At 46.7% G+C, this 24992-nt stretch overlaps 7 protein-coding genes across 7 annotated transcripts; 4 read left to right on the forward strand and 3 right to left on the reverse strand.

The window, feature by feature from the left end:
- Nucleotides 1-1508: 1508 nt before the first annotated feature.
- Nucleotides 1509-3920, forward strand: SAMD00019534_091770 (hypothetical protein; the record flags this gene model as incomplete). The annotated part of the gene is made up of 3 exons (XM_012895591.1): nucleotides 1509-1989; nucleotides 2056-3338; nucleotides 3471-3920. 3 exons carry the CDS (start codon nucleotides 1509-1511, stop codon nucleotides 3918-3920), a joined length of 2214 nt encoding a protein of 737 aa, XP_012751045.1.
- A 78-nt stretch (nucleotides 3921-3998) lies between these two features.
- Nucleotides 3999-11057, reverse strand: SAMD00019534_091780 (hypothetical protein; the record flags this gene model as incomplete). Its single annotated transcript, XM_012895592.1, has 5 exons — nucleotides 3999-8219; nucleotides 8291-8509; nucleotides 8577-8975; nucleotides 9044-9445; nucleotides 9516-11057. 5 exons carry the CDS (start codon nucleotides 11055-11057, stop codon nucleotides 3999-4001), a joined length of 6783 nt encoding a protein of 2260 aa, XP_012751046.1.
- Nucleotides 11058-11721: 664 nt separating this feature from the next.
- SAMD00019534_091790 (hypothetical protein) lies at nucleotides 11722-12974 on the reverse strand (the record flags this gene model as incomplete). Its single annotated transcript, XM_012895593.1, has 2 exons — nucleotides 11722-12804; nucleotides 12882-12974. The coding sequence occupies 2 exons, from the start codon at nucleotides 12972-12974 to the stop codon at nucleotides 11722-11724; spliced, it is 1176 nt and encodes a 391-aa protein (XP_012751047.1).
- A 984-nt stretch (nucleotides 12975-13958) lies between these two features.
- On the forward strand, nucleotides 13959-15344 carry SAMD00019534_091800 (hypothetical protein; the record flags this gene model as incomplete). Its single annotated transcript, XM_012895594.1, has 1 exon — nucleotides 13959-15344. The coding sequence occupies one exon, from the start codon at nucleotides 13959-13961 to the stop codon at nucleotides 15342-15344; it is 1386 nt and encodes a 461-aa protein (XP_012751048.1).
- Nucleotides 15345-15893: 549 nt separating this feature from the next.
- SAMD00019534_091810 (hypothetical protein) lies at nucleotides 15894-17312 on the forward strand (the record flags this gene model as incomplete). The annotated part of the gene is made up of 1 exon (XM_012895595.1): nucleotides 15894-17312. A coding segment is annotated over one exon (1419 nt), but the record flags the coding sequence as incomplete, so codon positions are not given.
- A 1739-nt stretch (nucleotides 17313-19051) lies between these two features.
- Nucleotides 19052-20730, forward strand: SAMD00019534_091820 (hypothetical protein; the record flags this gene model as incomplete). The annotated part of the gene is made up of 2 exons (XM_012895596.1): nucleotides 19052-19929; nucleotides 20619-20730. The coding sequence occupies 2 exons, from the start codon at nucleotides 19052-19054 to the stop codon at nucleotides 20728-20730; spliced, it is 990 nt and encodes a 329-aa protein (XP_012751050.1).
- A 494-nt stretch (nucleotides 20731-21224) lies between these two features.
- Nucleotides 21225-24005, reverse strand: SAMD00019534_091830 (hypothetical protein; the record flags this gene model as incomplete). Its single annotated transcript, XM_012895597.1, has 2 exons — nucleotides 21225-23073; nucleotides 23170-24005. 2 exons carry the CDS (start codon nucleotides 24003-24005, stop codon nucleotides 21225-21227), a joined length of 2685 nt encoding a protein of 894 aa, XP_012751051.1.
- Between the last annotated feature and the right edge of the window lie 987 nt (nucleotides 24006-24992).

Genomic DNA, 24992 nt, shown 5'->3' on the forward strand with positions numbered 1-24992 from the left:
CCCCCCCCCCCCCCCCACACAACTCACATACACTTTCAAAACATTCAATCAATCATCCAAGCCCAAGGGACTTATTTGATCAGATAATATTGGATACCAATAGTGAGAAGTGTGAGGAATCGATTATTAGAATAGCAATGGACTTTATTATTGCTGGAACTGATACTACAGGAAACTCATTGATTTGGTTCATGTTATATATGGTCAATTATCCAGAGGTACAACAAAGAATATATGAAGAGTTGATTGATAATGTTAGTGATAGAGATCAACAACATGTCCCAATCGCCAGAATAAGTGATCGACCAAAAACCCCATATTTAAACGCAACAATCAAGGAGGTACTACGTATCAAACCTGTTGCCCCACTTGGACTGGCACGTGTCTGTACAGAAGACATTGAGATCGAAGGGTATCCAATTACCAAAGGTGTATGTATATCTCCTGTCTCCCACCCATTAAATCAATATGGAACCATTCCGCTCACTGATTCAATCATTTATACACACTTAGACTGTGATGTTTATGAATGTTTATGGAGTACATCATGATGAGGAGTACTGGGATAGACCGGAGGAGTTCAGACCAGAGAGGTTCTTGGACAATCAACATTCATCACATTGGTTACCATTCAGTTGTGGACCAAGAGATTGTGTAGGGTCAAACTTGGCATTAGATGAAATATATGTTGCTTCAGCCAATATGATACTTCAATTCAAACTATCATCTAGTACTGGAAAACTTTTGGATGACAAAGAAGTCAATGGATTGACCATCCATCCTAATGAGTATGGCGTCCATCTAGAGAAACGCATCTCAATTGGGCAACCAAGTCATTGACCAATTAAAGATCGAACAGATTGTTAACAATAAAAATTATCAAATATAAATATAAAAATATTTATTCTCAAATTCATCATCACATCACAGTTAATATTTATTAAACATCGACAAATATTAATAGTAATAATGTTATCTTCAAACCTCTTAGAATGGACTCATCAACATTCTGATCCAATTAAAATTATTGAAGATTATAATGATAGTAGGTAAAAAGAGGAGTTGTGAATCACAATCATTAATTAAATATCTAGGAAATCTCACTATTAATGAATAAATAAAAGGATAGACATGTCTTGTTTTCAAATTGAAAATGACCGTTATTATTATTAACCAATTTGAATCTGGGTGGGGTGATCGTTTCACCTCCCATTTTGATCATCACCAGTCTATTTGGGACGTCCAGGCAATCAATACACCTCCCACTCACACCGATGCAAACATACATTTACATTCGATCAAATACAGATACACATACACAACCAATACAATAACAATTAAATTCACACACACATACTCACACACTTAACAATCAATCAATCAATCACATGATGATTGTCTTGTCTTCAATCATCACATTAGTTGTACTTTAGTCTCATAGTAGTAGTAGTAGTTCAATCACATCATCAATCACAACAAACAAACAATAACAACAAACAAACCAAGAAATGTCAATATTGACACAAAAGAATGGGAAACGTTTATCTAGAACGATAGACTATAATGAAATACAGTTTGATAATCAAGTTGGCTCAGGTGGATTCGGCAAGGTGTTTGCCGGCTACCTCAATGGTCGAAAGATTGGCATCAAGAAGATAACCATCTACGAGAATGATCCAAACAAAGACACGTTGCTCAAGTTTATCGAACGCGAGACTGTGACACTCAAGATGTTCTCACATCCCAATGTCATACAGTATTATGGCATCGCAGAGAAGGAGCGATCATTCTTTCTGCTGACCGAGTTGGTGTCGGGTGGCGATCTGCACTGGTACATCAAGAATCCGCAGGTCAAGATATCCTGGCGTCTCAAACTGATGATCGCCAAAGACATCGCCGCTTCCATGGTCTATCTACACAACAACAATGTCATTCATCGTGACCTCAAGTCTACCAACCTCCTGGTGGCCGAGAACTGGGTGATCAAAGGTAACCTGGTCTCGATCAATCATTCCAATCACACTCATTCAATCAAACTAACAATCATTCATTCAGTGTGCGACTTTGGTCTGGCGCGAAAGATTGACTTGGCCGCACAGTCTCAGATGACGATATGTGGAACGGATGATTGGATGGCACCAGAGGTGCTGTTGGGCGACCCCTATGATAAGTCTTGCGATGTGTTCTCATTTGGCGTAGTGTTGATCGAGCTGATAACCAGGCTGAAACTGACGCCAAGGGTCAGGAACGAAAATCTGGGAATCGATCAGACGTACGTCGTCTCCAAGACGCCCAAGGACTGCCCCAAGGAGTTCCTCGACCTAGTATTCCACTGCTGTCGCGAGCGACCACAACTGCGACCCACATTCACACAGATCGAGCAATTGATCACATATCTGCTGGACACGCTGACGGACTTGGGTGATGTTGACTATCCGCCCCTGAGGAGCTTCGAGCCGCCTCAGCTCACAATGTCACAGATTGCCAAGAACAACAACAATAACAATAGCATAAGTGGCAGCAATCAGTCATTCCCGCGACCCTATGTATCGACCGAAAAGAAGCGGGCAGGATCAATATCATCATCAAAGACAGACTCATTCCCGCGACCTTACCAGGGGTCCAACTACCGACCGCCAACTCCCCAGCAACTGGTACAGCAACAACAACAACAGGCACCAACTTTAAACGAATCAGTCTCTTCAACTCCGTCCAACTTCTCATTCCCTCGACCCTATCAACCAAGCGATGACACTAGTGACTCGTCCAGCTTCTCATTCCCGCGACCCTATCAACCAAGCGAAGGCGATTCAGGCTCACCTGCACAGACCAACAACACAGACTTTATGCATATGGATGACCCTGAGCAACAGCCACCACAAGAGTATGAGTACGATTACAACTCTGTTGGCGGCGAGGATGAATATCAGCAACTACAACAACAGCAAGAGTATAATCCGGATGATTATCAATACTCAGAGGAAGAGGATACCGTTGTCAACTTTTATGACTCTGAATTGTTGTCATTCCCTCGACCATACCAGCCTGAGGGTGAGAGTGACGACCCTGTCTCGACAAGTCCACTGCTCAAGCATCCAGATTATAGCTTTCCAAGACCTTGGAGTCCCGAGTATGACCCTCCACTTCCAGCGGCCAGCTCACCCCCACCACGCATGGACCTGGCAACACAACCTACCACATCATCCTCCTCCTCTTCACCACAACCACAAGTAATCAATGTCCAGCCCAACCCATCACCAGCAGCAGCGGCAGCGGCAGCAGCGTTAACCAACATGGTGGATGAGCGAAAGAACACCTTCAGGCTTAACATCACCAATGTAAATAACAACAGCAACAACAACAGTAACAACAACAACAACAAAGAATCGATCGATGATAGTCTGCTTCAAGGTACAAGTGGTAATGGCACGAGCCAAACAACACTTCACATATCATCCCCAACAAACAAGAGCACTGGACCATCACCCAATGTGCTCTCCAGCCCATCGACACCCAAAGCAACCAACCCGACAACACCAAAGAGCAAACGATCATCAACAACTGTAACACCAATCACCTCGTCACCACCGATCTCGCCACAAAAGGCACATATCTCAGTGCAGGACCGTATCAAGAAGCTGCTCACGACAAAGAAGGGTGGCAGTGGAGGTGGCGGCAGCAGCACCAAACTTGGCAGTGGCAGCAGCAGTCATTTGGAATCACCAACACTGAACCGAAAGACACTCAACACCAAGGAGATCATCCAGAAATTCGAGGAGATCACCAAGTCGTCCAACAACTCGAGCAGCAGTTCTGCTGGCGGAGGTGGATGGAAGTTTGGATCAAAGCAGTCCTTTGATGCTCCAGTTGATACATCTGCGACACCCAAGGTGATCGAGTTGTCAAAGAGAAGGAAGTAATAACAAATATATATTTATGTGTATAGATAGAAGTTGTTTGGGGTTTATTTATATCTCTGAGATACTTTGGATGAGTGTTTACATGGCAGGTGGCTTGGCCTCCTTGATGAGAGCACCAAACTGGTTGTGGAGAACAAGGATGGAGAGCTTGGAAACATCGTTGATATTGCCAGTTGAGACACTTGCGTAGTCAAAGTAACCGGCAATGTCAGAGTAGCCATCCTTCCAGAATTGGACGTTGCCAGAGTTGCTCTTCTCGTAGACCTTGATGTAGGCCTTGGAGATTGGCTTCTTGGTCTGCTTCTCAATGACACGGAGCTGACCAGCCTTCTCGGTGATTTGGACGGCAAGGTTGTTGGAGTAGATGGTGAGGTTGTGGTGGATGCCGTGGGACTGGCAGTCGACCATGATGTTGGAGTTCTTGAACTCCTCAGGGATCTTGACAATGTGGGTGCCTGACAGCTCCTTAAGTGGGAAGGACTCCTTCTTGTTGGGTGAGATGTAGAGGAACTGTCCCAACTCTTGTTGGACGAATGGATTGCTGGAGAAGAGCAACTCAATGTCCATAATGTAGTAGTTGATGGTGACATCGGTGAGGTTGGTGTAGTTGATGGCGATCGTTCTGTTTGGCTCAAGGCTGACATCAAACGATGGCTCGGTGGCCAGAAGCTTGGCGTGGCGTCTGTCACGATCGTTCTCATTGTCATCGACCTCGACAGTGTCGCTGTTGGTGACCTGTTGGATCTTGTTGTAGATGTCCTTGAAGAGGGCGTTCCAGCGTTGCACTGGGTAGTTCTTGTACTTCTCAGAGAGCTCCTTGGCCTTGGTTGGGTTGGCGTTGAAGAAGTCCATGTAGGAGATCAAGTAGTCGAACTGCACTTGGAGCTCGGGCAAGTTGGATGGCTCGTTGAAGTCAGACACATCGACGCACATGTCGCTGCACTCAGTGTCATCATCGTGGGCGGGTGGGGCGGCGCCAATACCAGAGGTCACAGGGGAGGCAGAAGTGTCCTCAGTCTTTGACTTCTTGGCCAACTTCTTGAGCTTCTTGTCCTCTTCCTCCTTCTTCTTTCTCTCCTCCTTCTCCTTTCTCTTGACCTCCTTCTCCTTCTTCTTCTCCAACTTCTCTCTCTCCTTCTCCTTTCTCTTGTCCTCCTTCTCCTTGAGCTTCTCCTCCTTGTCGGCCTTTCTCTTCTTCTCGTTGGTGTCCTCAGCACCTGATGAGGTGGAAGTCGTTGAAGCAGGTGCTGGGGCAGGCATTGGCTGGCTTGGTAGATCTGGTGAGGTGATCGACTGAGACTCGTCGGACACGCCAACACGCTTCATGGTCTTGAAGCCCTCGTCGAAGCGGTCTTGAGAGAGCAGATAGTAGACGAGTGAGAGCAAGTCGCTGTCCGATGGGTTGGTGGTGTAGGTCATCAACTCGCAGAACTTCTTGTACTGCTCGCTGAGCTTGTCGTTGAGGATCTTTCTCTTGCCGAGCTGATGAGTCCTCGAGTTGACCAATGGGTAGTACTCCAAGTAGCTAAAGTCGTTGCGTTCGATTGGCGATGAGGTGAGCAACTGGCTCTGAATGACCTTGCCAACGTCGTACTGTCCAAACACACTGCTCAAGTAGTCCTGGCAGTAGTGAGCGTCCTTGTGGTAGACGGCGAAAGACCAGGCCTGGCTGTCGAACACCTTCTTGCTCTTGAGGATCTCGATGACCTTCTTCCAGAACTCGTGGTCGGTGAGCTTGTGGTACATGTGGTAGAGCTCCACGCGGTTGAGGTTCTCGCGCTGGAGGAACTCGAGGATGGCCTGCTGAGTGCCATTGCTGGCGATGTACTCCCATGAGAGCTGGTTGACAATGGTTGGCGTGGTGACGACCTTGAAGGTGAATGGGACGACGGCGGCGATGATCTTGTCCTTCTCGCTGACGTGGGTGGGGAAGTGCTGGTAGGAGCCAGCAGATGGGAAGTAGAACTGGTACTCAATGCGATGAGTTGAGTATGGGCTCAGCTCAACAGACTCGCCACGAGTGTAGAAGGGGTGTGGGCCAATGGGCACGGATCCCTTGGGGATCTGCAGGAGGATGTCCAACTTCTTTCTCTTGGAGGAGAGGTTGGCCACAACGATCAGAGCGCCGTACACCTTGGAGCAGAGGAACTCCTCGTGGAGGTAAATCTCATTCTGCTCGTTGTTGTCGTAGCTGTAGCGGTTGTTGGGGTCGAAGAAGTGCTGGCTGATCAACACGTTGGTGTCGCGCTCCAGATTGGCGCTGATCAACTCCTCGTGGAACACGATGATGTTGGATGTGGGCTTGTAGGTGACGCGACCATCGATGTTTCTTGGCTCCTTGTCCTTGGTCTCGAATGGCAGGTCGAGAACGGCGAGTGTGGCCATGGCACTGGTGAATGAAGAGGAGGTCAGAGCAATGTACTTGCTCAAGAATGGAGCGACGTTGTTGTTGTTGAGACCGGCAACGACGTGAAGGACGTAGTCTCTCCAGAACTCGTTGCAGGGAACCAGGTCCGAGTGTGGGAACTGGTTCTTGTAGTAGTGGGTCTCGGCCCACTCCTCAGTCTTCTCGATCTCCTCGTAGATGACCTTCTTCTTGGCGTGGCGCTGAGCGCCTCCAACAACCTGTTGTGAGAGCTCGCCATATCCCATTGGGGTGTCGGCAGCCATTCTCATCATTGACATTGGTGCCATTGATGCCATTGCTTGGGCAGGGGGTGGAGGTGCAGCGCCCATTGGACCAGCGAATGAAAAGCCGCCTGGGGCTGGGGAAGGAGCAAAAGCTAAATTCTTCTTCATCTTCATCTCTGGAGCTCTTTCTCTTTGCCTGCGCTCATCCACCATCATATCCATATCCATGGCACCGCCGCCACCTTCGCCGTCCATCTCCAACTCCATTGGCTCCATTGGCTCCGAGTCAGAGGCGCCCTTGTCAGTGTCCAGGGACAAGGCAATCTTGAACAGTGTGTCGTAGCGCACAGGGCTCAATGGGGAGAACTGGACACGGTCCACGATCGAGGCCTGGATGTTCTGGGCCTGCTCGGGGAACACCTCAGCGAGCAGGATACGCTCGAGGACATTGAGCTCCTCAAACTTGGTGGCGCTGGTGATGTACTTCTCGAGTCGGTCGTGGTTGCCAGTGAAGTAGTGGTCAAAGAAGGTCTTGTGCATCTTGGATGCGACGAATGGCTTGACCACGGCGTCAAAGTAGGTGCGGTCCTTCTTGTAGATGAAGAAGGCCAGCTCGTGACAGTAGAACTTGGACAACTTCTCATTCTTTTGCTCGGCGGTGAGTGTGCCCCACTCGGCAACGAACGAGAAGTCCTGCAGGTTGGACGATGGCGAGATGGTCTTGATGAGTGACAACACCTTGGCCAACGTGTCGTAGGTGGTGAACTTGGCCGAGTCGGCATTGGAGATGGTGAACTCCTGTCCGACTGGGACAGTGGTGATCAACTTCTTCTCAGTGAAGTGAGCCTGGGCGTCGAGCGAACGCACCAACTTGGTGTCCTTGAGTGTGGCCTCAGTGTGATCCAAGACAATCTCGCGAGTGACAACATTGTCAATGTCGACGGCAGTGATAGTGACGAACTGACCGGAGGGGGTGAGGGCTGAGAGGGGCACAGTGACGACTCCCTTAGCATCGGGCACAAGGTTGAGCAACACGGCGGTTGGAGTCTTGAGGAACTCCAAGAAGCAGCTGTAGTTGCTGACAGAGTGTTGGTTGCGCGAGATTGGGCAGGCGTTGGCGGCATGGTGGGACTTGGCGCTCCTCTTGGCATATTCGTCACCCTTGGAGAGGGTCTCCTTCTGTTGAGTGGTCTTGGCAATGGACCATGGCTGCATCAAGAGCGAGGGCTTCTTGAGTGAGTTGCCTGGCAGGGTGTTCTTGGCCAACTTGCGGTTGAGCACGTAGGTGATCTCGTCACCCAGTGAGCGGCCGCTAAAGTAGAGCGACTTGGTCTTGGTGTACTCCTGTGAGAGCACTGGCGTGTTGCCAACGCTCAGGCTATTGTTGAGCTCCTGTGGTGGGACAAAGTAGCTAGAGAGGACGTGCACTCTAGTGGTGGCGGTTGGGTTCCTCAGAGTGATCTCCAAGTTCTTCTTGTCAGCGACGGCCGAGATGTTCAGTCCGTGAATGAGGGATGGGTGGTAGCTGAGGATTCTGGACGAGCCAACAATGAATCCCTCCTTAACATCACCATCACAAACCTGGATTGTGATGTTCATCTCTGGCTGGCTCATGCAGAACAAGTACTGTCCTGGTGGCAGCTTGAAGATGATGTCTTGCTTCTCCTTCTATAGTTGGGGGGATGGGGATGTTAGTCATATGATCAAACAATGCCACGATGATCAATGAGGTTACTTACATCAAACTGGATCTTGTCAAAGTGATCGTTGGTGACGTTGTACCTGATCTCAAAGAGATTGAATGCTGATCTGGTGATGCTCTTCTCTGGACCATTGTAAGGAATGGAGATCTGCTCGCCAGCACGAGCATGGATGATTACAGGGTAGTTGTGCTTAGCTCTGTTGCTGTTGATATCAAAGCTATAGTATTGCTCACTGTTGATTGTGATGTTATCAATCTAAATGAATGCAAGTATGATGTGTCAGTGTTATGTTGTGACGAGGGACGCGTGTGGATGTACTTACATCAACTAGTTTACCAAGGTGGATGATACCATCCTTGTCAGTTTGCAATGTGACGTAGATGGCGTCGTTGATCATGCTGTGCTTGAGAGTAAGCGACAGTTGCTTGTTGGCGTAGCACTCACCACCCTTGCCGAGTGCATAGACCTTGAAGCCATCGGCAGAGTAGCGCAGATAGCAGTTGACGAAATCACTCGACTCGTTGATCGAGTTGATTGGTAGTGACTTCTCGAAGCTCACGTCGATGGTGTCGCCCTTGCCCTTCAGCTGGCGCACCTTGGCGTCGAAGCGCACTGTTACATTGCTCACATTCTCTGGCACCTTGAAGGAGTAAGTCGACTCCTCCTTGTCATTCAAGGCGAATGGCTTGACCTCTTTGGCAGTGACAATGGACTGGGCAGACTATAAATGAGTGATAGGTGTTGGTTAGCATGTGATTGATTGATTGAATGAGTGATGATGACACATACGTTATCAGTGGTAGTGATTGTGAGGGTGGACTCCTCGAGGTTGGTAAGGGAGATCTGGGTGTTGTTGAGGTAGAGACGGGCTCTGACAACGATTGGTGCACGCTCGCCTTGGAGGAAGGTTGAGTTCTCAAGGAAGATACCTCCGACAAGTGTGTACTTCTCAGAGTTGTGAGTGAAGTCCTTTAGTGTGGCAAAGTCCTCAGTGACCAAGATGATTGGCTTGTTTGATTGATTGACAGAGAATGGAAGGATGATATCGCCACTCTCCTCACTCTTGTACAGGTTGCCATCGACGTAAACAGAACTCTTTACAATCTTGACAGAGTCCTCATCGATCACTCTAATGACCTGGCCATCCTGGCTAGTTGCGGAGATATAGTGTAGCTCTCCCTTTCTGATCAACTATATTGTTGTGAATGGTGTGAATGATGTATGAGTATGCGGATGATTGAATGAGTGTTGAATTACTTACAGCACGGCTTGACTTTCCATTGCCAATGAACTCTATGACAAAGATACCGCGCTTTCCTTTGAGTGATGGGAAGGAGAAGGAGCGGACGACTGATTGGATGGGTGCCTCGGTGTACTTGTAGGTGAACTCTTGGTTGGCCACGAGACCGTCGAGGTTGATGTCTGATTGGATCTGGCGTTGCTCGGTCTTGTAGTAGTTGAGTGTGTTGATCTCAAACACCTTGACCAGCAGGTGCTGCACATTCTTGATGGCGCACTTGATCTCAACAGCCTGGTCTGGGCTGAAGTACTCGGGGTTCTGGGGCAGGAAGTCAATGTCGACGCGATCCTTCAGCTCCTGGACGCGAGTGTGACTGTCGACCATCTGGTACCACTTCTCCATGTCGCCAGTGTTGGTCAGAAGCTTGATCTCGGCAAAGATTGGCTGGAGGTAGGAGGCGGTGAAGAACTTTGTGAACGAGTCGAACGAGTTCTCAGTCTGGAAGATCTTGGTGAAGAATGCTCTGAGCAGCTTCTCGTCGTCGGGCACGGATACTGGTGTGAAGGCGTCGCTGATCTGAGTGTTGAAGTTGATGGGGTCGACAATCTTGGCGCCTGGCTTGTTGTTGTAGTAGTGGGTGTCTCTGGGCAACTGGCAGTACTTGGTGAACTTGTCATTGTCGTAGACGTTCTGGGACACCTGGAAGGTGAGATAATGATACAGGACGGCATGCTTGAATGAGTTGAGGCTGGCGGGCAGCTTGGTGACGTAGGCGTAGGCCGCCTTGAGGTAAGCCTCGTAGTGCTCTGGAACGCTGGTCCAGTCGACGTCGTCCTTGGACGGCTGCAGCTTGTTGAGGTATGTGGAGACGAAGCGCTGGTCGACCAACTCGGGCTTGCTCGAGGCCCACTTGTCCATCTGGGCCAGAGTGAGATTGGCAAACAGTGACGTCTGGTTGTATGTGAAGCCAGCCTGGACGAGGAGATCGACGGTCTTGTCAAACACTGGATATGTACATTGTTGCAGAGCCTGCTTGAGCTGCTCTGGCGAGAGGGTGTGGTTGTTGACGACGTAGGGGATGGCCGAGCGTGGGAATCTCAGCTGATAGGGGTAGTCGGCGATGGCGCGCTTGATCAATGTGGCGCGATCAATCAGCTTCTCGTCCAACTTTGATGGATAGAGGGGTGCGGCCGACGAGTCGGCGACAGCAGACGAGGCCGACGACGAGGGGTAGTAGCTAAAGGTGAGGTTCAGCTGACGCTTGATGGACTCAAACACCTCTTCGGACGTCTCGCTGGAGAAGCCCAGCAGATGCGCGCGGTTCTTGATGCGCTGGTGCAGGCCGTCGTCGTAGGCGCCGTGGTCGTTCGTCCAGTCCTTCAAGATTTGCTGGAACTTTGTCTTGTTCGCCTTGTCCTTTAGCTGTGGGTCGACATTGAGCAAATGCAAACTGTTATAATAATAATAGTCTGGGCTACCAGCGATCAGACTTGCCAACAAAGTAGTCCTCTCATTATTATCACTGGCAAGTGCGTAATTCTCTTCAAACACTTGATTTGACATATTTAATTATGTTTCTTTGTTGTTGTTATTTGTACAAAGTAATAACTTGTAGATTGAATGAATGATAGAATGAATATGAGTATGTATATTTGAATGAATGAATGAATGAATGAATAGAGATGTGGACACACCTATATATGGTAAGGCTTGGATTAGTACTCAAGGACTAAACATTAAATTTAAATAAATATCATGATGTTCATACACCCAGCTAAATAACGGGGTATGTTTTGATGAATGGGTTCAATGATTAGTTTTGAGGTTGTGTTTGGGGGTTCCCCCTTGTGAGGTCATCCAAGATCTAGGCGAGAGTTCCAGCCCGAATTCACGACTTGAAACCCCAAGGTGGAGAAGAAGTGTGACTTTTTCAAGGGTCTACTCTTCGGCGAATCCCTTGGTCGACCGTCCCGACCTCTAGGACCGGTCCTGCTTCACGCATTCGTACACACCGACTCAAAGTCTCTCGACCATTTGTGCATAAGCAACAACATCATACTTTATTATCTCTGATAAATGTTACAGAATTGATTGATCACAACAATGATTGATTAATTGATATGATATGATATATTCGATGAATCAAATATTAGTTGGATTCAGGATAGAGATAGACCTTGATCTTTGCGCAAACAGAATGCATGAATGAATGAATGAATGGCCCGACTCATGATGAGGATGGTTGAGTACCAATGAACAACCTCATGCCATGAAGTATGTCGATGATGGTCTCGTGGAGATTGGAGACTTCGGGGAATTGGGTGTTGTGTTCGTAGTAGTACTGGCATTCTTGGGCTGACTTGATAAGTATTAGGAGTAGTCTATCGATGAATTGATAGTAGGTTTGATTGAGTTGCGTGCTGGGCACGGCACGGAACATCTCTGCAACCTTGTTAAGTGTAGAGATTAACTCAACACAGTTGGTCGATGATTGAGTGCTGTTGCTGCTGCCACTGCTGTAGGCTTTAACTTGTGCGGCTATAAGTTCTGCCGCGGCAACTGGTCTCTTTGTTGTTTTGTACGCTTCACTACTCATCTCAATTACATCGGCAGCCTGCGAGAATACCATGGAGACGATCTGATGCATCAAGAGTACACGATGTTTGGCTTCTCGAGGGTTGTCGCGAGACACAATGTCCAGGAGGGGTGTGAGTGTGTCGATCGATTCCATCACTCTTCCAAGGTCTTGCAAGATCGCACCATGATAGCTGCGAGCCTCAACGTTGGTTGGACGCATGGCGACGGCTTCCTCGATGAATGGCAGCGCCTTGGCCGGGTCAGAGTTCTTCGCACTAATGATGCGCGCTTCGAAGCAGTCTGGGTAGAAGTGGAGCATCTGTGCCGAGGCTTCGACCGCCTTGTCTTTCTGCCCCATTGAATTGTACGCCAAGGCAATGTTGAGCCAAGCATACAAGGACAGGTGCTCCAGGAACGATTGATCAAGTCGAATAGTAACACCTTTGGGCAAAGGTGTGTTGTGCTTGGCGTATTCTGGATCCTTTTGTAAGCGCTCTAGCAACACCTTATGAATGTCTATACATATGTCCCATGAAGAAGCTACACCAAACTTCTTACCCAATGCTAACAAAGTGACATAGTCCTCATTCTCCCATTTGGGTGCTTCTCTATATCTCTGCATCAACATTCCATACATTGAAGGTGACTTTGATACCTTATCATACAACCTATTAACCAAATCCATTCCATTATCTTCTTCAATCATAGTGCTATTCTTGTTGTTGTTGTTGTTCTTTAGTTTTGATCGATTGATTAGTATGGATAATCATTCATTCATTCATCCATTCATTCAAAGAGATGAGAGCATACCAATGATGGTTTGGTTGAAGACCAGTATGACCTTGAGTTTCCACCAATGGATGACAATGTTGTTGGGTACTTGGACCATTGTACTGTGCTCATAGACAATGGCAACCTTAAGGGTTTGGAGAGCCTGTTTGTAAAGTTGAAACAAAGGTTGGTGCCTTTGAATATCATACTTGACCTGAGATACATTGTATTTATATGTTATATGTATATATAATGATATTGTTTGAACATCAATGTATTTGTCATCACCTTGATATTGTGTCGTTTCAAGTTGAAACCCATAAATTAATCTCTTGAATACTTGAGGTTACAATTCACTTCAACTTGAATGTCTTGATCCACTTCTATCTTGACAAATAATATAATAAATATAGTAATAATAACTAGATAGATAGAATGTTTACCTACTTACTTAACTTAACAACATTACTTATATAAGTAGACAATGATAAACACAACTTCAACAACTACTTCTACAACAACTTCAACAACTACAACAACATCATCAATTACAACTACAACATCGACAACATTACCAATCAACTCGATTGAAGACAAAGCCATTCTCACAGAGGAGAAGAAGAAGACAACACAACAATCACAATCAAGTGATGTGAAGCCGCCACATGTACAACAACAGGTACATGTACCTACTGTAAAGATTGAGATAGATGACCAAGATGATGGTCGTCAACATATCCATAGCGTCGACTTGGAGTACAAGTCGTTGATTGAGCCGGTAAAGGTAGATAATGATGATCATTATGGCAATTATCAACCACAACCTGTGCCACTTGAGAAACAAGAAGAGCAAGCACGCCATCCCCACTCCCACTTCCACTGCCACTGCCACTGCAACCAGTCGATATCAAGCAAGATGAAGAAGCCCTTATGTGCTTACATAAAGGTTGCTCACATATCATTGAATCAGGCCAACGTGATGAGTTGCGATCACACTGCAAGTTGAAACATTCACCACAAGATTGCAACACGACATATGCCAGCTGTCCAAACGAACGGAGCCAAAGACTTGTAGTTTATGAGCCATCTCCAAACGACTTGGAGTCGATCGAGTTGATGCTGGCCGATGGATGGTCCAATTGTCTGGACTCGGCATGCAACAGATGGTTCCGTTCGAATCTCGACATGTCTGGCCACATGCAGCTGGACCATGGTGTGGAGACAGCAGTGGTGTCCAGCCACTTGCAGCTGGAGCATGGTGTGGAGACAGCGGCAGTAACAGCACTCTTGGTCGATCAGCCCCAACTACTCGTAACTGGTGGCGATGTCGTCCCACCACTACCTCGCGTCAATCTCAACAACTTCAGCTGCCAACACGAGTTCTGCGACAGCTCATACATGGTCTACAGCCAGTTGCGCAATCACTGCAAAGAGGAACATGCTTGCACATGGACATACGCTGCATGTCCAAACCATCACGTGTTCCCAAGGATTGGATTCAAGGCAGATCCAAAGGACACCGAGTCGATCCGCATGATGCTTGCCAACGGACTGATCAAGTGTCCGCACGCGTCCTGCACCAGCTTCTTCCCCACACACGGCGCCAAGCAGAGTCACTTGACACAGGCGATGCATCAGTGTGCTGAGCCATGGAGATGCAGGGCATGTCAACAACTAGAGGGCAGTGTTGAGGAGGATATCAAGCACAGGATCCGGTGTATGCATTCGTCATGCGCCAAAGTGTACTCGAACACATACAACGCGTATGCTCATTGCGCCTCGGTACATCGATGTGCGTGCACCTATGCCACTTGTCCAAACCTGCGTCACTACCAAAAGAAGAAGTTCTCGGTCTTGCCTGATGACACAAAGTCGATCACAATGATGCTTGCCAATGGCTTGATCAAATGCACACATACAGACTGCCACATCTACTTCATACGCGCCAAGAGCCAGATGAACCATGTGCGTAAGATTACACATCAATGTATCGATCCAAGTCACTGCAGGGCCTGTCAGAAGCGACGCTCATCATTAGGGTCAATTGACAGCCACGACCATGGCGTCTTGGCATTGGAGGAGCATGAACATAGCAGCAACAGACTGAAGAAGAGGAACAAGGTAACAAGCAGCAATGTAGACGTACACGTAGACGTAGACGATGTGGATCAACATGATCCTGCTGGCAACGTACATCTATTATACCTCGTCAACCTTCGAGCAAAAAGAACGATTCAACAGGTTGCCTGGAGGAGTGTGGCGAAGACCAAAGGTGATAATGGTGAGGGCGAGAATGTTGAGATTGAAGATAAGGTTACAGAGCTTGGAGCGCTGGCAACAATCTTCAACATCAAATGTCCCCATATCAGCTGCGAGAGTAGTGGTACACTGGATGAGATGCTGGTCCATCTTGGAGAGGATCACAAGTGTCCAACTCTGTCTCTACTTCCATGTGATGGTTGCAAACTGGACCAAGAGGGGTCAAATTGGCTACTCATTTAGTTCCATAACCATTAAAATCCGAGAGTTTGCCATCCGATCATGGGATGGATGAGGGGCATTTTGTCGTCAATCATTCAATCAATCAATCAAACAATCAATCATTTGTTCTGTCCTTGTGGGTTTGATCATCGCCCCCGAAGGCCCCATGTCGTTCACCTCAAGGTCACTTCATTTCATTTCATCCAAATTCAAACAAATAACGATCAAACAAATACAAATACATATTATTGTAGCTATAATAACAACAACTACCAATAACAACTTAGAGCAACATCACAACATCTACAGCATCAACAACAGAGTGAGATAGAGAGGGTCGCATGCATGTCAAAGAAAGGTCAGAAGGTTGGATATTACTGTCTGCACAAGAGATGTCCAAATGGAGGGACATACAAGTACAGCACATTCACCAGTCTTATGGATCACTGTCATGCCCTGCACTCTTGCACACATACATACGCGACATGTCCAAACGATCGTAAACATCGAAGTTGAAGCAAGATGTGTGCAGACACTTGACCAAGCCATCGTGCAACATCAACTCTATCGATGCCGTGTCATCAGGGTCGGGAAGAAAGTGCAACTTACAGAATATTCAGCGACTTACATGTCCACTGCCGATCAGAACATAATTGCGCATGGACGTATGCCACGTGCCCAAACGATCGCCTTTATCGCAAGAGAGCTCATATAGCACAGCCGGACGACACTGCTTCCATCGAGATGATGCTGGCCAATGGACTCATCAAGTGTTGGCACACCTCTTGCATGTACTTCATGTCGACGGAGGATACACGCTATTCACACTTGTCAAACGTGGATCATCAATGCACCGACCATGAAACCTGCTATGGCTGTCTCATTCGAGCAAACAGGAGGATGGGACCAGGTCATTCAACATCTAGGGACGACACCGATTGCGAGATGGAGGAACCTGACAACGACGGAGAGAATAATGATAATGATGAGGATGACGAAGATGACAATGATGGTTCAAACAATATGAGAGTTAAACCAAGGCTTCAATGTCTACATGACAATTGCACGGTGAGGCATTACCGAGTTCTCCATTTGCGTACTCACTGCACGACGAGCCATGGATGCACACATACGTATGCCAGTTGTCCGAATGAACGGAAGCGCAGGAACTCGTTTTTTGAGACACCGCCAGAGGACGTGGACTCGATCGCAATGATGAAGGCCGATGGAATGGCCAAGTGTTGGCACACCTCTTGCAACAAATGGTTCAGATCGATGGTAACGGTCAAGGAGCACATGAGAATGAAGGAGCACCAATGCAAGGACAGCGAGACTTGTGCTGGATGCAATCAAACGACAGACGATATCACGCTGCCCGAGATTAGGTTCAACAAGGTAGCTCTCAAGTGTCTCCACAAAGACTGCACCAGGACAAAGATGAGCGGCAGCCTTAAGCACCTTCAGCTGCATTGCAAGGGAGTGCATCGATGCACGTTAACGTTTGCCAGCTGTCCAAACTCAAACACATACCGACGAAACAAGTTCAGGGCCGATCCAAACGATGCTGCATCAATCAAGATGATATTGGCTAAAGGATTGACCAAGTGTCCACACAAGTCTTGTGGTAACTTCTTCCACACATTGTCGAGCAAGGTGAGGCACGCAGCAAAGAAGCATCAGTGTGCACAAGATTGCAAGGCCTGCCTTCAATCTATGGCCATCAACAGTAATGATGACGATGGACTTATTACAACTGATAGACCGCTGGGATTCACTGTTGAGCAGTCTGGCAATGAGGCATTGTTTGACATGATCAAGTGTCCACATGTCAGTTGTGAGCATCATGGGTCCATGGACGACATCAACATTCATCTTGGACAAGACCACAACTGTCAATCATCATCACAGTTGCAACAACAATGTATTGGTTGCCAGTTGTCTCGTCACAATGACAATGATGAACATCATCAACGTGATTGGTTGCTCGTGTGAGTGATCAGTCAAGAATAAAATCAATCATTTTGAACATTCATTCATTTATTCATTTGTTCAATCAAACAAGCAAATACATATTATAACAAAATGCAACCTCAACAACATCAACTACATCAACAATCACTACAAACAACAAAGCAGAGCAAACTACAATGATGAAGCCGAGACTTGCCTGTCTTCATTTGGGCTGCACAAGGACCTTCATAGATTATGGCACAATGAGCAAGCATTGCTCCACCGATCATGGCTGCACTCGGACTTATGCATCGTGTCCAAACTTCAGAAGCTATCGGACAAGGTTGTTCATTGTCGATGCCGAAGACAAAGACTCAATCGAGATGATGCTGGCCGATGGACTCATCAAGTGTTTGCACACCACTTGCTTCAACTTCTTCACCTCGTCGGTCTCCATGTGCCTACACTTGTGGAGGAAAGGTGGAGATCATCAATGTGCAGACCGCAACAGCTGTCCAGGTTGTCTGCGCAGTGACTTGTTGATGGCAAGGTACACACATCCCAATGATCTTCCATCCATCAAGCCGTTTGTCTGTTTACACGATGGTTGCTCCAAAGAGTTCGATGTGTTTGGTACTCTGCAACATCATTGCAAGGTAGTGCATCAATGTCAATCATTCGAACAGGGACCCACTTTCATCAACTTCATCAGGCCCAATCAAGTTGGAGTCTGGAATGAGAGCATGTTCAATGTGATCAAATGTCCAACATCAACAACATTGTGATGGTTGCAAGTTGTCTCGCCATGATGATAATGATTGGTTGCTCATGTGAGTGATGATAGTTATTCACCCTTTTAAAGGGGGTGAAGGTAGTATGACTTCTGATTTAAACAATACAGTGTTGTAAATCTAAATCCAACGATCACAATATATATTATTAATTGTCGAATAATTTATATATAATATTTTTGTGGTGAAATAAATTTATAGGCTAATTTACAAATTGGATGATCAATTATTAATAATTAAATCCTAAATCTTGGATTCAATCAATTATATATAGGAAAAGGCTAAATTGAATTATTATTATTATTATTATTACAATATATATAAATATATTATTACTACAATGAAATTAACTAATTTTATTATTAATTATTATATTTTTGGATTATTACTATTTATCTCCATGAATTTAAATAATGGAGAGGAAACTAATTTTGACTTTTCTCCTTCTAACCTTATTATTAGTAAATCTAAATATTCACTACCTAAATACTATGGTAGTGACGATTTTATTCACCAAGTAATTAACCAAGCTTCAAGTGATAATAATCCAATGAGAGTTGATATGGAAGACTCACTTAGTAGTTCTGATAGCTACCCTTATGTGAGAGATTCTCCAGCTTATTCATACATTCAAGGTGGTCAACCTCCAATTCACCAAGTTCAATCAAAGAAGGGTACCTCTATAGGAGGTAGGGGAGGACTCCCAGATAATATTTACCATTTAATCAGATAATTTTTGTCGTTGTTTTTTGAAATCAATTTTAATAAAATCCTATTATTATTTATATCATGAATAATACCCCCTCATTTGGGACCATCCCTTTACTAACAAACAGATTTCGAGTGATGGTACGGATTGATCGAGCTTTCATGTCCCATAAATAATCAAAGGTGGACCCTTTCATTTCACTTTGAGGTCGAGTCCTCAGCCTTAACATGGACCACCACTCAATCAACCAATCAAAAAAAATACACTTACACATATATATGTCATTGACCAGATATAAAACAATAGAGGTACAACGAAAGGAGGAGGGATTGTATTGTTTGCACAAACGTTGCCCAAATAGATCACATAGCTATAGCACATTTGACAAACTACAACAACACTGCCGAGTGCTACATGGATGCGAGGGCACCTATGCAGGCTGTCCAAACGATCGAAGATACCGCAGTACACTCTTTTGTCCGGATCCTGATGACACAGCATCGATCGAGTTGATGTTGCGCGATGGTCTCGTCAAGTGTCTGCACACATCTTGCTTCAACTTCTACGGGTCAAAGGAGGGCTTGACTCAACACTTGCAGTTCAAAGATGGAGACCATCAATGTGCCGACCGTCTGACCTGTCCTGGCTGTCTTCGAAGTGACTCATTGATGACAAAGGCGACCACTATATCTGATGGCCGTCGACCTCAGACCGTCTTGCTTTATTGTCAACATGGTACATGCAGGATGGAGTTCAAATCGTTCAACGAAATACATATGCACTGCAGAGCAGTGCATCGATGCACATGGACCTACGCAACCTGTCCAAACGAGCGTAGCTACCGCAAGAGAGCATTCAAAGCTGATGCCGCTGACACTGCATCGATCGAGATGATGTTGGCCGATGGCTTTATCAAGTGTCCGCATACATCCTGCCTCCACTTCCTTGAAACGGAAGAGTCACTGTTGGCTCACTTCCGCAAAGTAAAGCACGAATGTAGCGACCGAACGACATGCCTAGGCTGCCAGCCACGGTCCAAAATTCGTTCAGAAGGGCTACTCTCATCTCTCAAGCGACGCCGGACAGTGCTCGACGAGGACTCGGATGCCGAAACACCATCTACAACAGACAGTGGACAGGCCAAGCCACACCCCAGGTATAACACCATTACCAGTCAAGATGGAGACAACCACAGAATGCCAAAGCTCCGCTGTCTACATGATGATTGTACCATCGCACGKTTATCAAGTGGGTAGTATCCGCTTACACTGTAAAGAGGCCCATGGATGCACACATAGCTATTCATGTTGCCCAAATGAGAGAGAGCGAAGAACAACATTCTTTGACACACCACCCGACGACGTGGAATCAATCAGAATGATGATGGCCGATGGAATGATCAAGTGTCGTCACACATCATGCAACAAATGGTTCAGATATAGACATACTGTAAATGAGCACATGAGGATGAAGGAGCATCATTGTGACGACAAGCAGAGCTGCGATGGATGTACTCGACATAACTTTCGTCACAAGTTGTCGGTTAAGCTGAACAAGAAAGTATTCAAGTGTCAACATATTGCCTGCTCCAACACAAATGAGTTCTCAAGCTTCTCCGCTCTTCACATTCATTGCCATGATTTTCATCGATGCACTTTGACATTTGCCAGTTGTCCAAACTACCAGATGTATCAACGACACAAGTTCAAAGCCGATATAAACGATACCGCGTCCATTGAGATGCTGCTGGCAAGAGGACTGACAAAGTGTCCACACACCTCCTGCGGTCACTTCTTCCGCTCACCGGAAGGCAAGACATCCCACTTATCTACTCCACATCAACAGTGTGCTGACCAAGAAGATTGCAAGACATGTCTTGATAACAGCGTCAACATTAACAATTGTATCGATAATGATGATGATGGACATTCAACTCAAAGACCTTTCGGATACATAGTTCAAGAATCAGACCAAGGTGGAGAGTTCTACAACATCATCACATGTCCGCATGTCAGTTGCGATCATCATGGATCAATGAACGACATCATCATCCATCTTGGACAAGACCACAACTGTCCATCATCATCACAGTCACAACAATGTGATGGTTGTCGAATGTCGAGTCAGGGTACAGATTGGCTACTCATTTGATTGATTGGTTGGTTGGTTTGTTACACAATAAATGATCACTTTAAAGTGTGAATGATACAAGGAAATTAATGAATGGTATAAATGAATGAATGAATGAATGGTATAAATGAATGTATGAATGAATGAATGGGATCAATGAAGGTATTTGTGAAAAGTGAGAGGTTCAAACTTAAAAGTGTGAGTTCACATTCTCAAGATTGCAAGAGGTGTTCCCGCACTCATTCGAATCAACTCACCACATCTTTAAAATAAAATAAATGAGGAATTTAATTTGTGTCAAGTGGTGTGAATGATCAATCGTTAGAATATTGAGTACTTTCCTTTATCTGAGTGTGATAGCAGTTGTGCCTCGTCCAAGATTCTCTTGATCTCTGCAACGGCGGTGCGCACGCCAGAGTCAGTCGGACCTTCGACGAGCAATGAAAGCTTCTTCTGACCAGCTGGCACTGGCTTGTTGGGCGGGAAGTACAGACCCTTTGCAGTGATGGCTGTGCCAGTCATCTCGATGATCTGTTGCATGGCGTCCTTGTGTGTAACCTTCCATCTGGCCTGCTGTGAGTAATCATTGATCTCCACCTCGTCGTGGAAGGTGGCCAAATGCTGCGATACTCTTGGTGGCTTGACTGGTGCTTTGACCACGCCAGTCGCCACGGCCACGGCTTGCTGTGCGGCACGAATGGCCGCCTCTGTACTGATCTGCAGTGGTGTGGCAACGACTTGTTGAATTTGTTTGATTGCCTGCTCGCCGGCCGATAGACCATCTGCTGGTGTGGCTGGCGTGCCGTTGAGAGGGGTTTCGGGTGCTGGAGTGACATCAGCTGTTGGTGTGGCTGTGACGGGTGGAGTCTTGGTATCCTCCTTGACTTCCTTGACCTCGTCGTCATCCTCATCATCGTCAATGTCGTACTGTTTCTTCTCAAGCTTCCTCTTCTCCTTCTTTCGCTCCTCCTCGGCCGCATCAAACTTGTGACCACGACCTCCGTATCCACTCGACACCTTGATCTCCTTGCCCTCTTGTCGCAGCTTGGCATACTCTTGGCCTAGCTTGACCAGCTCCTCTGGTACCTTGGCACCAGACTGCTCGAGAGCCTTGATAATGCTTGGCGCGAACCTGCTCTCCTCCTGTAAGATGAATGTGTACGCTGTTCCCTTGTTGCCAGCTCTGCCAGTACGACCAACACGGTGAACATAGTCCTCGAGATGGTCGGGGCAATCAAAGTTGACAACCAGGTTCAGGTCCTTGACATCGAGTCCACGTGAGGCAAGTGGGGTGGCGATGAGGATCTTCTTGATCTTGTTCTTAAAGTCTGATATGGTCTCGTCACGATCCGTCTGATCCTTGCTGCCGTGCAGCGACAGACATTCGTAGCCGGCCCTGCTAAGCTGGCCAAAGAGTGTGTCGGTGGTGTCCTGTTTGTTGGTAAAGATGAGGATAGAGCCCTTGTGATACCAAATGGCCAGTAGCTCGAGCAGACGACGATACCTTGTCTCGTTGGGTCGAACCTCGACGATCTGCTCCACGTCCGCACAAACGATTGAACGACCGCCACAAATGATCTCCAGTGGCTTTGTAAGGATCTTGCGTGCCACCTGCTCCACCTTGAATGGGAATGTCGCAGAGAACATGACTGTCTGGCGATCAGGTCGCACATTGTCGATTACGCACGTGATCTGTGGGCCAAAGCCCAGGTCGAACATTCTGTCGGCCTCGTCGAGTACGACGAAGCTTACACGACGAAGATTGGTGATACGCTTGTTGTTGGCGCACAGGATATCGATCATGCGACCAGGTGTGCAGACGACAATGTCTGCGCCACGCTTGAGATCCGAGATCTGTTCACCAATGTTGGCACCACCATAGACACAGCTGACGCGCAGACCAAGCACCTTGGAGAACTTCTTGCACTCAGAGTAGATCTGTAGCGCAAGCTCACGTGTTGGCGACATGATCAGGCCAACCATGCCCTCGCCCGCCTTTGGCTTCTCCTGCGCCAGCACATGACGGAACATTGGCAAAAGGAAGGCCAGTGTCTTGCCCGAGCCAGTCCTGGCAATTCCAATCACATCGCGACCGCTCATAATGGCGGGTATCGTCTGTGCCTGAATCGAAGTTGGTTTCTCATACTTGTGAGTCTTAAGTAGTTGATGACTATATTGTTGGTGATGATGGATGAGGGGGACAAACATTGTAACATTAGTGATGTTCTTGATGAGTTAATCAATGATTTTGATCGCTTGTACTTACATCTTCTCAGGCAGTCCACACTGCGACCAGGTCTGGATGGGCTTGGGACAGTTCTTGCCGGCGATCTTGATGCCCATCTCGTAGCGTGCGTCGATAACTTCGGTGTCGGTCATGTTGGCCAGTGAGGGTACCTCGATGTAAAAGTTCTTCTCAAAGTCAGGGTAGTCCATCTTGGCATGGTCGGTGCTGAGGAGTTCACGCTTACCCTTCTTCACCTCTTTCAACTTGTCGCTCTCGTCGTCGGACTCCTCTTCCATCGCTTGGGCTGCCTCCTCGCCATCCTCAAGTCGCACTGCCTTGATGCCACTACCTCCGGCACCACTGTTGGCCGCGGCAGATGAGTTTGATGCACCATTTGTCGAAATGCTACTCGTGGCTTTCTGTTGTTGCTCTTGTTGTTGTTGCTGCTTCTTCTGTTCCTTGCTTAGCATTTGGTTCATGAAGGCGTCCAATGGATCCTCTTCATCATCTTCGACTTGTTCTGATGCTTGTGGTGCTGTCTCCTTTGCCATCATCGCGTCTGTTGTCGGTGCGGGGGCGTCAGTCTTTGCCTCCTTCTTCTCTTCATCTATTTGCGCTGGCTTCATCTCTGTATCCTTTTCCTTCTCCTGATCGCCATCCTGATTTTGATCCTTATCCTTCTCTTCCTCGTCATCGTCCAGACTCCATTTATGATCAGCAGCGTTGGAAGCCACTGCCTCGACATCCTGACTGGCCTGTTCTGCTCCTGCAGCGGCCAATGCTTGCTTCTCTTGCTCCTCCTTCTCCTTCCTCCACCTCTCCACCTTTTCTCTTCGCTTCCTCATATCCTCATCCAATCTCTCCTGTTCCTTCATTCTCTCCTCCTCTCGTTGTTTCTTTAGTAGCTCCTCATCGACCGTTGGCACTGTTGGTGCTGGAGGTGGAGGACTAGGTGTCTGTAGATATGCATGAGTAGGTGTCTGTGGATAAGCATGTGGATTGACGTGTTGAGGTGCATGTGGCGGTACATGTGGCGGTATGTGTGGCGGTATGTGTGGCGGAGTTTGGGATTGATGAGAATATGGCTGATGTTGAACGTGTGGTACATGTGGCGGAGTATGTGATGTTACGTGTGGCGGATAATGTGGATGTAGTGGCGGAGTTGTTTGAATGTGACTTGGAGGTGGTGACTCCCTCAGAGGGACAACTCTCTGGCGATCATATTCTTCCCTGTCTCTATATTCTCTTCCAGCAGATCCTCTGTTATCTCTTATGTCTCGACCACCATCTCTTGGATACTCTCTATCTCTGTTGTCTCTATAATCTCTGTTATCTCTTGGGTCGCCTCGAGGGTATTCACCTCTACCACCATCTCTAGGATCAGGTCTATAATCTCTATTATCTCTATTATCTCTATAATCTCTATTGTCTCTATTATCTCTATAGTCTCTTCTATCACCTCTATAATCACCTCTATTATCTCTATTATCTCTATAGTCTCTATTATCTCTTTCTCTATCTCTATCCCTATCTCTCAACTCTCTTTCTCTTTGATCTCTATCCCTATCTGAACTCCTACGTTGTTGTGATGATCTTCCACTATCATCTCTCTCATTGGATGGTCTCTTTCTCTTTAAATCTCCATCCATTATATATATATATCTATATTATGTTATACAAGTAATACTTGAATGAATGAAGGAATGAATGCATGAAGTTCTCGAATATCACAACTTTCTAACACATAGAGAGAATTAATTCTACTTTTGAAAATTGAACAATTGACGAGTCAGCTCATCAAAGAGGCACATCATTGTGTTTATTATTTATAGATGGAATAAACGATAAGGGTATGTAAGAAT

This window comes from Acytostelium subglobosum (genome assembly GCF_000787575.1).
Source record: "Acytostelium subglobosum LB1 DNA, scaffold: scaffold21, whole genome shotgun sequence".
Taxonomy (NCBI): domain Eukaryota; phylum Evosea; class Eumycetozoa; order Acytosteliales; family Acytosteliaceae; genus Acytostelium; species Acytostelium subglobosum.